The sequence below is a fragment of the Solea solea genome, chromosome 19, assembly GCF_958295425.1.
Source record: "Solea solea chromosome 19, fSolSol10.1, whole genome shotgun sequence".
In the NCBI taxonomy this organism is placed as follows: Eukaryota; Metazoa; Chordata; class Actinopteri; order Pleuronectiformes; family Soleidae; genus Solea; species Solea solea.
The window spans coordinates 18383521-18399987 of record NC_081152.1 but is presented as its reverse complement, the minus strand read 5'-3'; the positions used below and the strand labels follow the sequence as shown (position 1 = coordinate 18399987).

At 44.6% G+C, this 16467-nt stretch overlaps 4 protein-coding genes across 5 annotated transcripts; 3 read left to right on the top strand and 1 right to left on the bottom strand.

The window, feature by feature from the left end:
• The first annotated feature begins 246 nt into the window (after positions 1-246).
• slc25a46 (solute carrier family 25 member 46) lies at positions 247-3454 on the top strand. The gene is made up of 8 exons (XM_058617080.1): positions 247-514; positions 1317-1359; positions 1464-1521; positions 1602-1679; positions 1783-1883; positions 1988-2044; positions 2120-2177; positions 2320-3454. The coding sequence occupies exons 1-8, from the start codon at positions 247-249 to the stop codon at positions 2914-2916; spliced, it is 1260 nt and encodes a 419-aa protein (XP_058473063.1). The 3' UTR covers positions 2917-3454.
• Positions 3455-3889: 435 nt separating this feature from the next.
• wdr36 (WD repeat domain 36) lies at positions 3890-9950 on the top strand. Its single transcript, XM_058617075.1, has 22 exons — positions 3890-4167; positions 4755-4782; positions 4878-4978; positions 5093-5210; positions 5579-5711; positions 5811-5865; positions 5967-6099; positions 6241-6416; positions 6502-6622; positions 6732-6797; positions 6975-7064; positions 7157-7299; positions 7750-7867; positions 7939-8104; positions 8228-8336; positions 8420-8499; positions 8580-8687; positions 8779-9010; positions 9098-9217; positions 9294-9375; positions 9497-9681; positions 9760-9950. Exons 1-22 carry the CDS (start codon positions 4003-4005, stop codon positions 9907-9909), a joined length of 2679 nt encoding a protein of 892 aa, XP_058473058.1. The 5' UTR covers positions 3890-4002; the 3' UTR covers positions 9910-9950.
• A 429-nt stretch (positions 9951-10379) lies between these two features.
• prpf4 (PRP4 pre-mRNA processing factor 4 homolog (yeast)) lies at positions 10380-14959 on the bottom strand. The gene is made up of 15 exons (XM_058617079.1): positions 14883-14959; positions 13402-13617; positions 13138-13324; positions 12959-13046; positions 12771-12850; positions 12529-12622; positions 12350-12444; positions 12213-12271; positions 11935-12058; positions 11762-11851; positions 11523-11645; positions 11038-11145; positions 10828-10946; positions 10636-10742; positions 10380-10558 (listed from the first exon to the last, which is right to left on the bottom strand). The coding sequence occupies exons 2-15, from the start codon at positions 13565-13567 to the stop codon at positions 10472-10474; spliced, it is 1527 nt and encodes a 508-aa protein (XP_058473062.1). The 5' UTR covers positions 13568-13617; positions 14883-14959; the 3' UTR covers positions 10380-10471.
• On the top strand, positions 14951-16272 carry cdc26 (cell division cycle 26 homolog). 2 transcript variants are annotated; one of them, XM_058617088.1, is made up of 3 exons: positions 14951-15053; positions 15635-15728; positions 15934-16272. In XM_058617088.1, exons 2-3 carry the CDS (start codon positions 15648-15650, stop codon positions 16144-16146), a joined length of 294 nt encoding a protein of 97 aa, XP_058473071.1. In that variant the 5' UTR covers positions 14951-15053; positions 15635-15647; the 3' UTR covers positions 16147-16272. The 2 variants fall into 2 exon arrangements, with proteins under 2 accessions (XP_058473071.1, XP_058473073.1); XM_058617090.1 differs by having other exon boundaries at positions 14972-15053; positions 15638-15728.
• The last annotated feature ends 195 nt before the right edge of the window (positions 16273-16467 follow it).

The following is a 16467-nucleotide window of genomic DNA, read 5'->3' as shown; positions in this document are numbered from 1 at the left end:
TTTACAAGTATTAAGGATTTATATTTACAGATAAATGAGACAAATGTAAATTAATACCGCTGTATTTATGTTTCCGTGTCTACCGGAACTTACGTATTACAACTTCCTGTTTGCAGGTGACAGTTGGATGTGTGTGTCAGGTCAAATCCTTCGGATTCCACTCCTCTCGTCTCCTTATCGGGACGTAATTGTGTCTACATACGTTAACCGGCTCCCGGTCAGGCTTCTCCCGCTGCTGGTGCTGTGATGGCCTCCAGGCGGCCGGACAGCTTCGATGGGCTCGGTTACCGGGGCCGCGATGATCCGCTGTACGGAGCCAGCTACCCGCTGAGGAGCGCCGGAGCCCCAACGGAGCTGCAGCAGCACTGGGTCACCACGCCGCCGGACATCCCCGGCAGCCGCAACTTGCACACCGGAGAGCGGACACCGCAGCATGACGAGCAACTGGGAGAGCACGGAGGTCGCGGAGTCGCAGGCGGCTGGGACGCCCCGCAGCCCGGCGTACCACCTGGCGGTAGGTCGGTGCGGGAAGCGTTAGCTACATGGCTAATAGGCGCAGTGATGATAGAGGTTAGCCTGTAGGCTAACTCTCTACCACTGGTTAACCACTGGTTAACTGTCTATAAATATGTTTAATTAGCGACCTATTACTATCATTATCCTTACTAGTAGGCTAAATATTTGTATTATATTTTTCAGGGTATTTGTTTTTTATTTGAAGGGTAATTGTTATGTAGCAGTCTTAAGTCTGTTTTGTATTTAGCATGCTAATTGTTATTTAGCAGGCACACCCAGGCTTATTAACCTTTACGTTGTCATTAGACATATGAAAATGTAATGTCACGATTTTCATGACAAACAATTGCGATACACGATATTATTGTGATCACTCTTAACCTTACATTTTGGTGTGTTTTTTTAAAATCGCAGATATTACATTTTTACAAGTGTCAGACAAGAGCCGTAAATAAATAAATCACTGTGTATATATATGTATATTTGTGCTAAATAGCCTTTTTTTGTCATTCCTGGGATCTCATTAACTCACTGTTAATGTTTTTATCGCATAGAATCGTTTCTTTGTCACATACAGACTAACAGGCTAACTGTAAACTAGTGAGTTTTGAGGTTTTTTACATTAATTTAACCAAGTTTATTTTATAGTTTTCAAGTCATAAATATATGTTTTAATGAAGTATAGTTAAAATATTATTCAGGGTTTTTTTTTCATCAAAAATCCTAATTATATATCATTTGATGATTCAGGTTTGTGAATTTCTCTAGTATTTCAAACATGTTTTTCTTTGATGTTACAGAGCAGATGAATCGATTTGCCGGCTTTGGAATCGGACTCGTCAGGTAGATCACTGTCTTTGTTCCTAAAGCTGTCAGTATTATGATTTGTCAATGTCATAATTTTCACAATAAAAATACTGATGGGAACTGTTTGTGTGTGTTTTCAGTCTGTTCACAGAGAACGTCCTCTCTCACCCGTGTATTGTCTTCCGCAGACAGTGTCAGGTTGGTTCATCATCTCGTCTCTGTGGTTGTGGACTTTGTGGCGTTTTAACTAGTATTGACACTTTACCTATGTGACACAGGTGAACTACCATGCCCGCTGTTACCACCTGACTCCGTTCAGCACCGTCTCCGTCATGTACGCCTTAACCAAGGCTCAGGTGAGAAAATTGGTAGTTCGTAAGTAATTTGTGAGGTCACTGTGAATATTAGTTAAGTGATGAGTTATCAATAATCAATACTGAGAACTGATGGTCTGTTCAGGGTGTGAAGTGTCTGTGGAAGGGGATGACCAGCACGTTCATCGTTCACGGCATTACACTGGGCGCCGAAGGCATCATCAGCGAGTTCACACCGTTACCACGGTAACAAACTACTGCAGAATTTACATGGTGTACCAAAATATTACTGTAATAGTCGTAGTAGTACTGTGGTAGTAATACTGTCGCCTTATGTTTTCTGTCTTCAGGGATCTTCCACACAGATGGACCATGAAACAGCTAGCTGGACATTTCCTACTTAAAGGGTCAGTCACTTTTTCTTTTTATCAGGTGATCAATCATTATCAGTTGGTAAATATGTTTTTCTCTCTCACTCTCAGGTTAACAGCTGTGGTTGCGCTTCCGTTTTACTGTGCCAGCCTCATCGAGACAGTCCAGGTTACCACTGACGATTGATTATTGATCAAAAAAACTAATTTAATTTCTATTACAGTTGTCTAGCTTTGTTTTAGTTCACACATCATGTGATGTTATTAAAGCTCCAGAATGTTACTAAATGGCGCCTCTCTTTTGTCCTCAGAGCGAAATTGTGCGTGATGAATCATCGTCCGGTCTGCTCGACTGCATCCGTGAAGGTGTGGCTCGACTGTTGGGTGTAGGTGCTCCCCACAGTCGGCGTCTGCTCCCTCTCAGCGCTCTGCTGGTTCCTGCTGCGCTGCACGCCATCCTGCGCTACGTCGTCATGTCCTGCGTGCAGCGACTGGTGCTCTGGCTGCACCAGCGCACGAAGAAGCAGTGGACGGAGCCGTCCAACCCACTGGACAACTACTTCCCTGAGCTTGCTGCAGCGTGGGCAGGCGCTCTTGTGGCGGACGTGCTCGTGTTTCCCCTAGAGACGGCGCTGCACCGCCTCAGCCTGCAGGGCACACGCACCATCATTGATGCCACAGACGGCGTGGTTGCCGTTGGAAACGGTAACAGTCCACTGGTCATGCCGGTCAACACGCAATACGAAGGCTTCTCCGAATGCCTCCACTCCATCCGCCGCAGGGAGGGCGTGGCTGGCTATTACCGAGGCTTCGGGGCGCTAGTGACGCAGTATGCACTGCATGGAGCTCTGCTAGCGGCGGCGAGGACTGTGCTGAGACTGCTGCTGCTGGATGGGAGGCTCAGCTAAAAGTGTTGCTATGGAGACGAGGCGTGACCTTCAACAGAGTCAGCTGGTCGACAGGAAGTGTCTAGTGGAAATTTCACTAACAACTGCCAAGTGACACCATGGCAGCCATAAAGCTCTGCCACCCCTGATTGACTCCATCTGTTGCTATAGTAACAGCCCCCCCATGTCTCAGCAGTTTGTGTCACTTCCTGCCAACAACGACATGTCACAAAAGTAAAGCCAAGTCACTTCCTGTCCCAGCATGACCTGTGCTTGTGTTTAAATACTGATTGGTCATTGGACAGCTCATTGGTCGTTCAGTTTATTTGTATAAAGTTGTAAAAAAAATTAAATAAATGTAGCTTTAGATTAAATTATTTGTGATTGTTCACATTCATATTCCTATCAAAGGAAAGCACTGATTTTACAAAATAAACGATATAATTTTGTCAAAAATTTGAAACTGCACTTGAGCTTTTTGAAAATTTGAAAACTCAAATTATCCAGTGTGTTATTCTGTAAATGAGTCAGCAGAAATAAAGTATCATGTGAAACTGTTGCACATTTGTTTTGTCTTTTACCTGTCGTGTCCAATTTTAAGTTTTTATTTCAAAACATTTGAAGCTTAAAGGTGACATCGTATGCTGGTATAGCACATATATGTTAGTTATGGAGGTCTACTTACATATATTAACTTGTTTTCATGGTTAAAAACCTCCCAGTCGCTCCAAACGAGCCGATCAAAATATCTCCTCACTGACGCTCTCGTCAGCCGCGCTGTTTCAGACCAAAATCACACCCCCAGAACGTGGACTGTGTTGTGATTGGCCAGCAAATACATTTTTATTTTAAATCATATTTACATTAAATGTATATTATAAAAAAATAATTTGTATTTTTATTCAATGACAAAAGCGGCGCTAAAATCAATCGGGAAAAGGGAACAACTTTTTCTCAAGGCGGAACTACTTAGTCGTGGCTGCTTGTTTCCCCTCGGACTCAGTTTACCTCGCCCTCTTGAATCAGAGTTGGCCCCGTGTGTTTTCGTCCTACGTTATTCCCGATATTGTGTGTTTTCTCCGGTAAACTCGTCTGATCTTACCGGACATGCCGGGTGGCGGGAGTCTCGCGGGCGGCGGCAGCTCGCTGTTCTCCGGGTTTCGGGTTCTGGGTCTTTATTCCAACCACGTGCCGCACGCGCTCCGTTTCCACCAGAAGCACCGGGAGTTCTACCTGGTGACGGCGGTCGGTAAATGTCTTCACACGTACAACGTAAGAAACTTAACACACCTTTAACCCACGTGGTTATACATACATTGTTTACGTGGTTTGTCCATGCATGGCTGCCATACGCGTTAAAGGGATAATTCAGGATTTATTTTTAACGCGTGTGTAGTCGGTGTAGACTGTGTTGCGAGCGCCCCCTATGTCAACAACCAGCCAAAGACCCAGAAAAACTCACCTAATAGATTCTATTCGAGGTTGTGTGTCACTTTGTTAACGGCTCACTCTCCTGCACCAAACTCCACAGACAAAATCACTGTATTTATCTCACAGTGGAGTCAGGAGCTGCTCGTCTACTGCTGCCTCGTGTGGCAACTGTGTGGCTCTGAATGAAAGAGTGTCTCATTGGAAGATTTTAAACATTGAACTGGAAATCAACTACCGATGGACGCATCAGTGAATCCTGTGAGCTGTGACGTAGAAATACTCATGTTCTCTATGGACTTTGGTGTGAGGGAATGAGCACTTCACAAAGTGACACAGTCTTCAGTTTCCTGTTGGAAAAGTATGTCTAACATTAAAGTGAAACAGTTTAACATGACACGTATTGATTGAGTGTATTGCTTGATTTACAGGTCAACAGGTTGGGGATCGTTGCCGTCAGTGAGTATAAAAACCCTTTAAAATCCACTGAAGTTGCTGCCACTGACAGTTCTCTATTCTCTGACCGGTTCCTGTGCTGTCTTGTCGTTGCCTAGGTAACAGCCTGCCTGATGACATCACCTATGTGGCTGCAGACAGGATGTTGGTGTTCGCGGCAGCCGGAAAAGTCGTCAGCGCCTTTGCCCGAAACAAAGAGGTTCACGATAAATGTTTGGCTGAACAATTCTTGTTGTTAGTTAACGTTGTTGTTAGTGTTAAAGAATGATTATTCTTTATTGCTTACTCACCAAAAGAAAAACTATCTTTACAGGTTGTGATGCGATACGAGGGTCACAAATGGGAAGTGCGTCTGCTGCTTCCACTGGGCGATCACCTGATCTCTGCTGACTGTGGCGGTGAAGTCATCGTGTGGGACGTGCAGGGTGGAGGTGAGTAAAGGGGGGCGGGGCCACAGTTACACTCACCTGCTGTTTCCACTTAATCCGTAGCAGAAACCCAATTTGTTCTGTTCAATGTGCGACGTGTGGCTACAGCATGACATATAAGGTATCAAGAGTGAACAGTACAACATCCTAAGGCTTTTTTATTTAATAAATCCTGTTTTATGAAGAATGGCACTAAAAGAGTGATGTTACATTTCATTTTATTTGTACTTTTTATAAAATAAATACACATTAGGGATCATAGTTTCTTCTTTAGTGATAACAGGAAGTAGCCACACTTTTAAACTTGTTTCTGAGATAGCTCCTTGTACCTGTCCTGTTACCCATCATGCCTTGCTCTTTCCTCCCCTCAGACGAATACCTGCATCTACAGTTTGACCCAAACACCTTTGACGTGACGGCCATGATGCACCCGAGTACATACCTGAATAAGATACTGTTGGGAAGTTCCCAGGGTGCACTGCAGCTGTGGAACATCAAGACCAGGTGAGGGGAGGGGGTGTGTGGTGTTGGTTCCTTCTGTTGACTTGTCTTTGCAGACCTAACACACACAGAGCTGATTGTTGTTTTTATTTTTGTCCTCAGCAAGTTGTTGTACACGTTTCCTGGTTGGTCAGCAGGGGTAACTGTTCTGCAACAGGTGAGTCACAATATGAATAATCATGAGAAGAAAAAAAGTTGCTTCTACGATTTAGATTTTTCTTTGTTTTCTATTTTGTTAATGAAAACTAAATTTCCCAGAGTCCAGCAGTGGATGTTGTCGGTGTCGGCACGGCAACGGGCCGCATCATCATTCACAATATCCGCATGGACGAGACACTGATGAGCTTCACGCAAGACTGGGGACCAATCACCTCGCTCGCTTTCAGAACAGGTACAGGTGGTGGTCTCTGGTCCAAGAAAGTGGTTCAGTGTCTGATCAGCTAACCTGTAGATGGTTTAATAATCCTGGATTATTTAATCCTACAGTCACTGTACAAACCTCACTCTCTCTCTCCCCCCCTCGCTCCATCAGACGGTCCTCCCATCGTCGCGTCTGGAAGTCCTCAAGGCCACATTGCATTCTGGAACCTCGAAAACCGTCAGCTGGTCACTCAGCAGAGACACGCCCACAGCACGGCTGTTGCCGCAGCGACCTTCCTGCAGGGAGAGCCACTGATGGTCACGAATGGAGCCGACAATACCATCAAGGTAAAACAAACAGATTTACCTCATGTCTTCATCCTCGAGAGTGTTTTTGTTTATTAACTGGTTTCTGTTTTTTTTTTTTTCCCAGGTGTGGATTTTTGACCAGGAGGGGGACGGAGCCAGATTGCTTCGCAGTCGTCAAGGTCACAGTGCCCCGCCCACAACCATCCATCACCATGGCAATGACGGAAAAAACATCCTCAGCGCAGGTAAACAAAAAGTGATGTCATCATTAACTCCTGACTGTGAATTTTTATCTGATTGAATTAAAATTTTTGTCACTTTGTGTCTTTGTGTCTGTGTGTCTGCCCCCTACAGGTCAAGATGGGACGTTACAGTCTTTCTCCACTGTCCATGAGCGTTTCAATAAGAACCTGGGTCACGGTCAGTTCACTCACACAGTCATAGCTAGTTATTAAATAAAGTTGGCTGTTAAAAGAAAAGCCAAAAAAAACCATTACTGACAGCAGCTTTAACAGCTCATTTTCTCTCATCCAATCAGAAAAGATGTGAAAAAAACACACAGGTCTGAATGTGTGTGTGTTTGTTTGTTTGTTGTAGGGTCCATCAATAAGAAGAAGGAGAAGAAGAAGAAGAAGGGTCTTACATACAATGCATTACGTCTCCCTGCAATCACCTCGTTTTCCTCTGGTGGGTTCTGTCTTATTTCTCTCTCCCTCTCTCTCTCTCTCTCCCTGTGTGTGTGATTGACACTCTCTCTCACCCTGCCTTTTGATTGACAGCTACTGCCCGTCAGTCAGACTGGGACAGCATCGTTGCGTGCCATCGTGGTCGCCTTGCAGCTTCAACATGGAACTACCAGAGGTGCACCATGGGAGCTCATCACCTGCTGCCACCGTCCTCTCGCAGGGACACAGTTGCCACGGTAACGACGCATTACGGCGTTACTTGTTTGTTGTTGCTCTGATTGCATCACTTTCATTACGTTTACATGCACAGTTTAGTTTGAGTATACATGCAAAGGAAAACATTTATTTATTAGCCTCCGTAGGTGGCACTGTATCTCTCTATAAGCTAGTGCATATTGAATCAGTTTTGAAATTGAAATTAGGCTGAAAAGTCGCTCCTGCCATATGATTTTCGGTCAACAGTACTGCAGTTTATACGTTGTCTCCTACTTCCGCGGAGGACATTTTGGTGCATGTGCAGAAGTAATCGGACTATGAATCACATTATCCAGGCATGTTAGTCCGACTAAGACTCGCTCAATTTTAGTCAGACTAACATGTTTACATGACATTTAAAAAAAAAAAGCATATTCTGGTCTGACTAAAATCAAACTTTTAACATGCTGTTACTCACGTCCTGTTTCCAGGCAGTCGCCATCACTTCCTGTGGTAACTTCACCGTGATTGGCTCGTCATGCGGACGTGTCGACGTCTATAACCTACAGTCTGGTCTGCACCGTGGTTGCTATGGTGACGATGAAAAAGGTATGCTCACCTGCTCCTCTGCGATTGGTCCTTTCTGTGTGTCCATCGCTAACCCTGTCCTCCTGCTCCAGCTCACAGTGGCGTGGTGCGAGGTGTTGCCACGGATACGCTGAACCAGCTGACCATCACCGCCGGCTCCGATTCGCTGCTCAAGTTCTGGCGCTTCAAGACCAAGAAACAGGAAGTGGAGCTGAAGCTAAATGCGGCGCCGGCTAACATGATGCTACACAGAGACAGGTAAAATCATCATTATTATATCATTGATGATATATTATATCATTATTATATTATATTATTACAGATGGCTGATTACATTGAATATAGATGGCTAACCTTTTGTCTCCTGTTTCCTGATGCTAGCGGGATGTTAGCATTAGCCCTGGATGACTTCACGCTGCAGGTGTTCGACATAGAGACGAGACGACTCATTAGGAAGTTTGCAGGTCACCATGGCAACATTAACGACATGGTGGGTTGGAGAAAGCTTGTGATGCTAATAGATGCTAAGTCTTGTGCTTATTGTAATGGTTGACACTGGTGCTTCGTCCTCAGACGTTCAGCCCTGATGGTCGCTGGCTGATCACCGTGGCAATGGACTGTACCATTCGTACGTGGGACCTCCCCTCAGGCTGGTGAGGATGGAACAATCCACTGTTGATTAACTTACAATCATCCGTGAACATTTGATCATTTGTATTTCTTCTCTCTTCAGCCTGGTTGACTGTTTCCTGGTTGCCATGGCGCCAGTGGGCGTGTCCATGTCCCCGACTGGAGACTTTCTAGCGACGGCTCACGTTGACAGTCTGGGTCTTTACCTCTGGTCTGAACCAATCTCGTCTCAGGATTTTCTCACCTTGTTTACGTATTAATGACGTCACTGATCAGCTGACCCCGATGTTCTCTTCCCTCAGGACCAATAAGAGCCTATGTGGGCCCGTGGGGCTCCGCCCCCTCCCGGCTGACTACCAACCAGTTGAAGAGACACTCCCAGGAGTCACGGCGGACGAACAAGAACAGGAAATGACATCGGAGGAGACGGACGATACATTTAAATCAGCCGACCAGTTGGGGGCGGAGCTGGTGACTCTGTCACTGCTGCCAGAGTCTCGATGGAAAAGTCTGCTTCACCTTGACATCATTAAGGTATCACATGACATCTTACGTGCAAGTGCACCGTCAATGACGTGTGACGACATCATCAACTTGACACTGTTTTCTTCCTGTGTGTAGAAAAGGAACAAACCGGCAGCGCCCCCTGTGGCTCCGACCGCAGCTCCCTTTTTCCTGCCCACAATTCCTGGTCTCACGCCGCAGTTCACATTGGCCGCAGCAGACGAACAGGAAACACAGGTACAACTACAGGACTTGACTGATGTCACTGTGAGACAGTGTGCAGTGTGATTTATGTCATGTTGTCGTGTTACAGTCGAAGGTGCTGAGCTGGGGTTCAATGTCTCAGAAGACAAAGTTTGCGACCGCCCTGGAGACAGCGATGGACTCTGGGTCATGTGAGTCTGAATCTGAAATTCATACCTCGTCATGGTAACAGATGAATTCATATGAAAATACCCATGATGTATTGATAGCTGTCAGTGGATCGCTCTCTCACTCGCTCTTTTCTTGCTGCAGTTGAACACCCTCTGCAGCTCCTGAAGGATTGTGGGCCGTCAGCAGTCTCCATGGAGCTCAGCGGTCTGGTGTCAGAAGGCAGCGACAGCAGCCTCCTCATGGCCTTCATTCTCATGATTGACAGCATGTTGTCGAGTGGGCGGGACTTTGACCTGGCTCACGGTTACCTGGCGCTGTTCCTGAAGGTCAGCCAATGAGAGATCAGCAGAGTGTCATGTGTCGTTCATGTTGTCGATCATTAATGATTTGTTTGTTTTTTTCAGCTGCACCTCCGCTCGCTGTCACAGGACCCTATCGCCATGGAAACATTGCACTGCCTGTCGACCCGGCTGGAGGCAGGCTGGGCGGAGCTACGAGCCTCATTCGACCAATCACTGTGTCTACTGTCGTACACCAAGAGTGCACTGCTGTGACACGCGCAGTTTTGTTTTCTAATAAATTGTTGTTTGACGTCTGTGGTGTTTCAAGACGTCATTTCACACTTTAACCTCCACATGAGGGCCGTACTGGTGCCAATCCCTGCTGACCTAGGGCAAGGCAGCATCACAGGGCCACAGAGACTCAATTTAGGGCGTCCTCCTGCAGTCTGTGGGAGGAAACCAGAGAACGCATGCACGCACACACAGGGAGAACATGCAGAAAGGCCTTTGTTCCAACTGGGTTGTTAACCTGGATCTTGCTGCAAAGGCAAGAGTGCTAACCACTGCACTGACCATGAGTTTTGTGTCCTGGTGTTTACATGTTCATTTTACACAGAACCTAGTTCAAACTATTTTAGCATGTTTTCGGTAACATTTTTGTAAACTTGTTTATTTTCTTGCATCTCCGTTTTTGTTCATGGCGCAAAGTTGAGTTTTTAAGAAAATGAAAGAATAATTTTACGGAAAGTTATAAAATGTAAACTTTTATTTTACTTAAAAAGAAAAGAAAAAAAGCAGAGCTGCATCTTCTGTCTGCGCTGACACCACGACCACATCACTCAGACAGCCACAGTTTGAAGGTTCGGTCGTATGAACTGGTTGCAATCAGTTTCCCGTCGGGCGACACGTCGACGCCCATCACCTGAAGACAAAATCGTGATGTTATTAATGTGCACAATCTGTCCTAAATGGACAAATCCGTGAGTGCAGCTTTCATACCTTCCCCTCGTGTCCAGCGAGAGTCTTCAGAGGCGTCCACCCAGGGTGAGTCCAGATTTTGGCCATGTTGTCGTAAGCCCCGGTCAACAGGAAATGACCGTCAGTGGCTACAAACAAACGGGTATTTAGAGTTAAATACTGGATTCATTAAAAAGAAAGAAGGTATTTTTAATTGATTTTTTTCTTCTTTACGTTGAAAGCGGACAGCAGACACCAGGTTCTGGTGGGCGGGAATTGTGTACAGACACCTCCTGTTTCTCAAGTCCCAAACCTTACAGGTGTTGTCACCACTTCCTGTTGCCAAGTGATACCTGAGAGGAAAAACAATTAACCATACATGACTCCGATTGAAACAAATAAAACGTGTAAATCTCTGATGAGCTGTCGAGTGTTTTGACTGACCCGTTGGGAGAGAAGTTCACGCTGTAAATCTCCTTCAAATGTCCCTCAAGGAAAACGACACAGCGTCCAGTTCGAAGATCCCAAACACGAGCAAACGCATCCAGGCCTCTGATTGGACAACACAAGATGCCAATTATAATACAGTCTCGCACAGTGTAGAACATTCTATAGTATACTGGACTCCCACCATTTGAAAATGAAGTAGAACAGTGTAGTGATGTACAGTACCATCTAGTATAGTGTAGTCTAGCACAGTAGTGCAGTGTGTTGTAGAGTAGTATACTACAGTCTATTCTGATGTAGTGCAGTGTAATGTAGTATAGAACAGTGTGATAAAATTAAGTACTGTCTAGTACAGAGTAGTCTAACCCATACAGAAGAGAGTCTTGTTCAGTTTATAGTGCAGTCTAGAACATTGCAGAACAGTGCAGTAGCATGTAACAGTTGTAACAGTATAGTACAACACAGTACAGTCAGTACTTTACCCAGTAGCTGTCAGTGAACCGTCTGGGTGGAAGTGCAGGTCGTGGACTCCTTTGCTGTGACCTTCCTGATGGAGAATTTCCTCCTGAACCTCGAGGTCCCACAGACGCCACGATTTATCATAACTGCGCGCACACACACACGCACACACACACACACACACGCACACACACTGCATGTAAATACTCAGGTTGAGTATTAGTACACAGACAGTGACGATGACTGTGTGACACCAGCTCACCAGGTCGTTCCCAGGAACCTTCCAGATGGATGCCAGGTTACCCGCGACACGCGCTCATCGTGACCCTCAATGTCAGCCACTGGCTCGTCACTATGGTAACCAGAGACACAGCAATTAATGACCATATAAAGACAGAAGCTCCTCCTCCTTGTCCCCATCCCTTCCTTTCTCACCTCTCCAGGTTCCACAGTTTCACTGACCCATCAGTTGCACACGACGCCAGGCAAACGTCCGAGTGGTCCAGAGAGACTCCAGCCTGAGGACGGAAGACGATGGCACCGACGTTGGTGTTGTGTCCTGACGAGACAGAGGATGGAGTCATCATTCTTTACATTAACAGACAATAAATGTTCAAAACCATAAATAAAAAGGTTATCATAAACATATTGAACGCATTGATATGATCATTCCCGAGTTATAATAATGACACATTAAGTAAAACTCCGCCCACCTCTGAGTGTACGGATCAGACTGCAGTCGGGGACGGACCACAGCTTACACAGACCACTCCTGTGAGGAAGAAGGGTGTTAGCATTAGCATAAGCTTTCCAATATTACACTAATATAGCAGTGGACTGAGTCCCATACCAGGAAGCTGTGGCCAGCATTTTGGAGTCAGGGCTGAAGTGGCAGAAGCTGATTGGTCGGTCATCTCCGATCTGACTGCAGAAGTTGTTCAGATTCTGAGGAAGAAGATGGTTATTGATTATTGATGAAATTATTGATCAGAACATATTTTTTATCATTTAAAACAAACATCGTCTCACCCTAAGGGTCTTGTGCTGTTCTTGTTGCCGCATCGCCTTGGTTGCCTCGGCAACCTCCTTCTGAGCACGTGCAGCGTCCAGACGCTCCACTGCCCTGATGAACCAATCACAACTGAGTCACAACCAATCGGATCTCTCTGATATTTAAACACAGAGATTACTCTGTTTTCATCATCATTGGGAACATGAAGCTGACTGAAAGCTCCGCCCCCAAAGACAACTGTCATTAGTTGATGACTCACCGTGGCAGAGAGTATTTGGCCAACCAGAGGCGAGCTTCCTTCAGGGAGGCTGGGCCTTCGTGGTACCATGTCTGCTGGCACTGCAATTAGTCAAAGAAAAAACTACAGTTTATTTGTGGGTACCTAAGAAGTGTATGTGCATACGTGTTGACTTATGTGTATTTGTATGTAGTTCTGTGTGTCCCGACCTCTTCCTGTGACCTCTTGGCTCGTTCTTCGTCTTTCCTGGACTTTTTCAGAGCATCTGGACCGACCACAGAGAGGACACTTCGCAGCCTGAAATGCAGACACAGGAAGTAGAAGCTTTTAATCTGGGGGGGGTGAAAGTACAGGAAAGACAGACACAGGAAAATGAGTCCTTCCCCACCTCTCTCGACGATCAGCTGGTCCCTCTCCGAACAATGTGATTGGTTCGCCAAGGGCGCGGAGGCCCGCTTTGACCTCGGCGTCGTCAGTGGAGACTGTGATTTGTCGTGCTCGCCGCCGCCGCTCAAACGCAGCAAGCGCCTCGTGCTGATGCTCGTTGACCCGCTCCTCCATCTCCATAGTCTCTCCTGAACAGCGTCATGTGAAAAATGAGTTTCATGTGACACATTGACAGACCTAACATTGTTTACAACATGGCACTCACCTGAGGATATGTTGATGTTCCCTGCATCGATCCCCGCCTTCACCGCGCTACTTCTTGATGACATGCTGCCCCCTCTGACCAGGCGCTCGCGCTCTTTCTCTTCCAGGCTTCCATAGTAAACGCGGCTCCTCTTCACGATCGGAGGCCCGTCCTCGTCGTCGGACATTTTGACAGCTACCACTTAGGACACAAAAGGCTGCTGGGAAAATTCCACCACTGATGATCAGATGGAAAAAAGAGACAGATGGAGGTTTTGACTCTATACAACAAGCACAAACAGATTGAGGTTGATTTGGGTCCTACTGCTATGGGCCTTGAAAATAAGCTATAACATGACAAAACCTATAGTAACAGTGACCATTTGTGCCATTTGTGTTGGTCTAACACAGGGGTGTCAAACATACGGCCCGGGGCCAGAACCGGCCCGCCAGAGGGTCCAATCCAGCCCACAGGATGAATTTGTTAAAATTTTACACTACGATTACAATCTAAACGTAATGTCAAATGCAATATTTTTCACTTCCAGATACCTGTGACTAAATGTTTGTGCCTTTATAGATAAGTAAATATAGTAAATTTAGGCATGATATTGTTGAAATTGTACTTATATTTCTCAAGAAATTTCATGTTTTGTAAAAATATCCTTCATTAAATGTAAAACAAAGGAGAAAAAACAAAGGAGTTCTTGTTGGTCACAGGTTATTATGCTATCATTTTACTATTTTTACTGGTCCGGCCCACTTGAGATCAAATTGTGCTATATGTGGCCCCTGAACAAAAATGAGTTTTACACCGCTGGTCTAACTAATAATTGGCTAATGTGACAGAAATGCCACCCACAAAATATCCCACTTCCAGTTGAAAGACAACTCCTCCTACCACTGAGCTATCATGGCTCAATCCTTAATCCTCACTTTTATAATACTTTTACTTCTAAAACTTTGGTACATAAACTACTATAAGAAAAATACTTTAAGACTTTCACTTAAGTATATTATAAAGAGTGACTTCAACTTCTACCAAAGTCATTTTCTGGTAAGATACTTGTACTTTAACTCAAGTATCACCTTTAAGGTACTTCATACAAGGCTGTTTAATTGTGGATCACTACAAAGACTATGTTTTTTCATAGAACAAATGTGGTGCATCGATTAAATCAAAGGTTTCTCCTGCCTCCAGAACACAGATAATGGTAAGATTCGTTTAAAAAATAAAGTCCCAGTGAATTTATACAACATCTAACACTCAGATCACGGCCACACTCCAAGTATACACAAACGTGTTCGCTGATGTGAACTAAATTCACGTGAACCAAAGAAACGGGCAGCATAATGTTAGCATTAGCATTCAAACAGCGTCTTTCTCTAGCGCTACAAACACACGGACACACTAGAGCAAGTACGTAACAGGAAATGATTATTTGGTGAAGTTAAAGCGAGAACCTTCTTATTCTTTTTATTTTAATTAACTTATTTTTTTACCTGCAGACAAACGAAGTCGCAGCGTCTCTCAGCACAGCACCGTGACCCGGAACGTATACAACGAGTGCTTCTACTTCCGGGCTAGAGGTTGCATTTCCGGTTACTATAACTGTAGCTGTCGAAGAAGAGAAGAAAGGTGAAAACACGGGAATATTGCTGCACACCTGTCAGGTAAATGCATCACGACTCCGTCACAACGTTAGAATGTTTTTACGATAAAGAGTCAGGGGGTGCGACAGTGCGTTTCCGGTTTACTTTACAGCTTTTTTGCTCTAGATGGAGGTTAGCCGGATAGCTTAGCTTAACTTCTGTTGCTAAATGTATTTTACAAATAAAATTCACATAATTGTATTAGTAGTAAAACAATTATTTTTGTTTTATAAGTCAGTGTCTGTATTACTGTTCAGCTCAATTACTGTTCACGTGATTACATTTACTGCCTAGTAAATGTTAATGATGATGGTGCGTTCAAGTGCTTCAGGAGTCAACGACTGAAAATCCCTTGAACGCACCATTGGCATCAGCCAATAGATCAATCAAATCAAATTCACAGCATTAAATAAAAAATTAAAGATGATGCGTAGCAGGATAATAGCACAAAAACAGAAGCTGCTTGTTTTTTTTAATATTCATTACTTTCTTTGAATATATCAGATGTAGAAACTGAAAGAAGTCAAAGAACAAACGTCAAAATAATAATAAAAAAAGCAATGTTCAGTGTGTGTGTGACCTTATGGGTCTTGTGTCTGCAGAAGTTGTGAGAAGATGTTGAGGAGGAAACCGACTCGCCTGGAGCTCAAGATTGACGATATCGAAGAGTTTGAGAGCATTAAGAAGGAGCTTGAGGTGCATACGTTTTTTTAATCTAATCAATATTCAGTCACTGATAGAACAGTATTTTTAGAAACACTTCAAAGTATTTGGTCAGAATATTGATTTGGTAATTAATCGTCATCCTTCCCCATGTCATACAATAATCGAGAGGTGGGTGATTCTCACTTCTTCTTCTTCTTCACAAATTTATACTAATGTAATATTATTGATCTGGCAGGCCAGGAAGCGCCAGCGAGAGGAGGCAGAGTCAGGAGGGGGAGTGGGCGGTTCCTCTGTAATCGGTGTTGACATAATTGGGGGCGGAGCCTCAGCGTCTGCCTCTTCCTCCACGGCAGCGTCGAGGACGGAACTCATCAACGAACGCATCGGCTACAAGCCTCACCCCAAACCCGCCACGCTGCCCACGTTGTTTGGAAGTTTACAGTTTTAACATGAACATAAATGAATACAATGAAACTGATTGTTTTTCATGTACAGATCAAAAACAAGACGCGAACAGACCATTTAAATATTGTGTTACTAATTATATATTTTGAAATAAAACCTTGAAAATGTTTTACTAGAATGTTTCCACACTAAAATTAAAGCTGCAATGCACAGAATTTAAATAAAACCAATGTTACTTTCAAACAATTATCAAATGAGTTCGCGCAATGCTGAAGTTGCCTAGGGCAGCTTTAAAACATCACCAAGCACAAAATACTCCATTTTGTCTCTTTATAAGGAAACAAAAAAAAACAAGATTTCATCA

Bases quoted from the DNA above. Each gene is read 5' to 3' on its own strand.
- cdc26 (XM_058617088.1), top strand. From the start codon at position 15,648: ATGTTGAGGAGGAAACCGACTCGCCTGGAGCTCAAGATTGACGATATC. The intron at 15,729-15,933 runs GTGCATACGTTT...TTGATCTGGCAG, and splicing joins GCATTAAGAAGGAGCTTGAG to GCCAGGAAGCGCCAGCGAGA.
- wdr36 (XM_058617075.1), top strand. From the start codon at position 4,003: ATGCCGGGTGGCGGGAGTCTCGCGGGCGGCGGCAGCTCGCTGTTCTCC. The intron at 4,783-4,877 runs GTGAGTATAAAA...GTCGTTGCCTAG, and splicing joins GTTGGGGATCGTTGCCGTCA to GTAACAGCCTGCCTGATGAC. The intron at 6,100-6,240 runs GTACAGGTGGTG...TCGCTCCATCAG, and splicing joins CTCGCTCGCTTTCAGAACAG to ACGGTCCTCCCATCGTCGCG.
- prpf4 (XM_058617079.1), bottom strand. From the start codon at position 13,567: ATGTCCGACGACGAGGACGGGCCTCCGATCGTGAAGAGGAGCCGCGTT. The intron at 13,325-13,401 runs GTGAGTGCCATG...GACGCTGTTCAG, and splicing joins GAACATCAACATATCCTCAG to GAGAGACTATGGAGATGGAG. The intron at 10,947-11,037 runs GTCAGTCAAAAC...TTTTCCTCTCAG, and splicing joins GTGAACTTCTCTCCCAACGG to GTATCACTTGGCAACAGGAA.
- slc25a46 (XM_058617080.1), top strand. From the start codon at position 247: ATGGCCTCCAGGCGGCCGGACAGCTTCGATGGGCTCGGTTACCGGGGC. The intron at 515-1,316 runs GTAGGTCGGTGC...TTGATGTTACAG, and splicing joins GCCCGGCGTACCACCTGGCG to AGCAGATGAATCGATTTGCC. The intron at 2,178-2,319 runs GTTACCACTGAC...TTTTGTCCTCAG, and splicing joins GCCTCATCGAGACAGTCCAG to AGCGAAATTGTGCGTGATGA.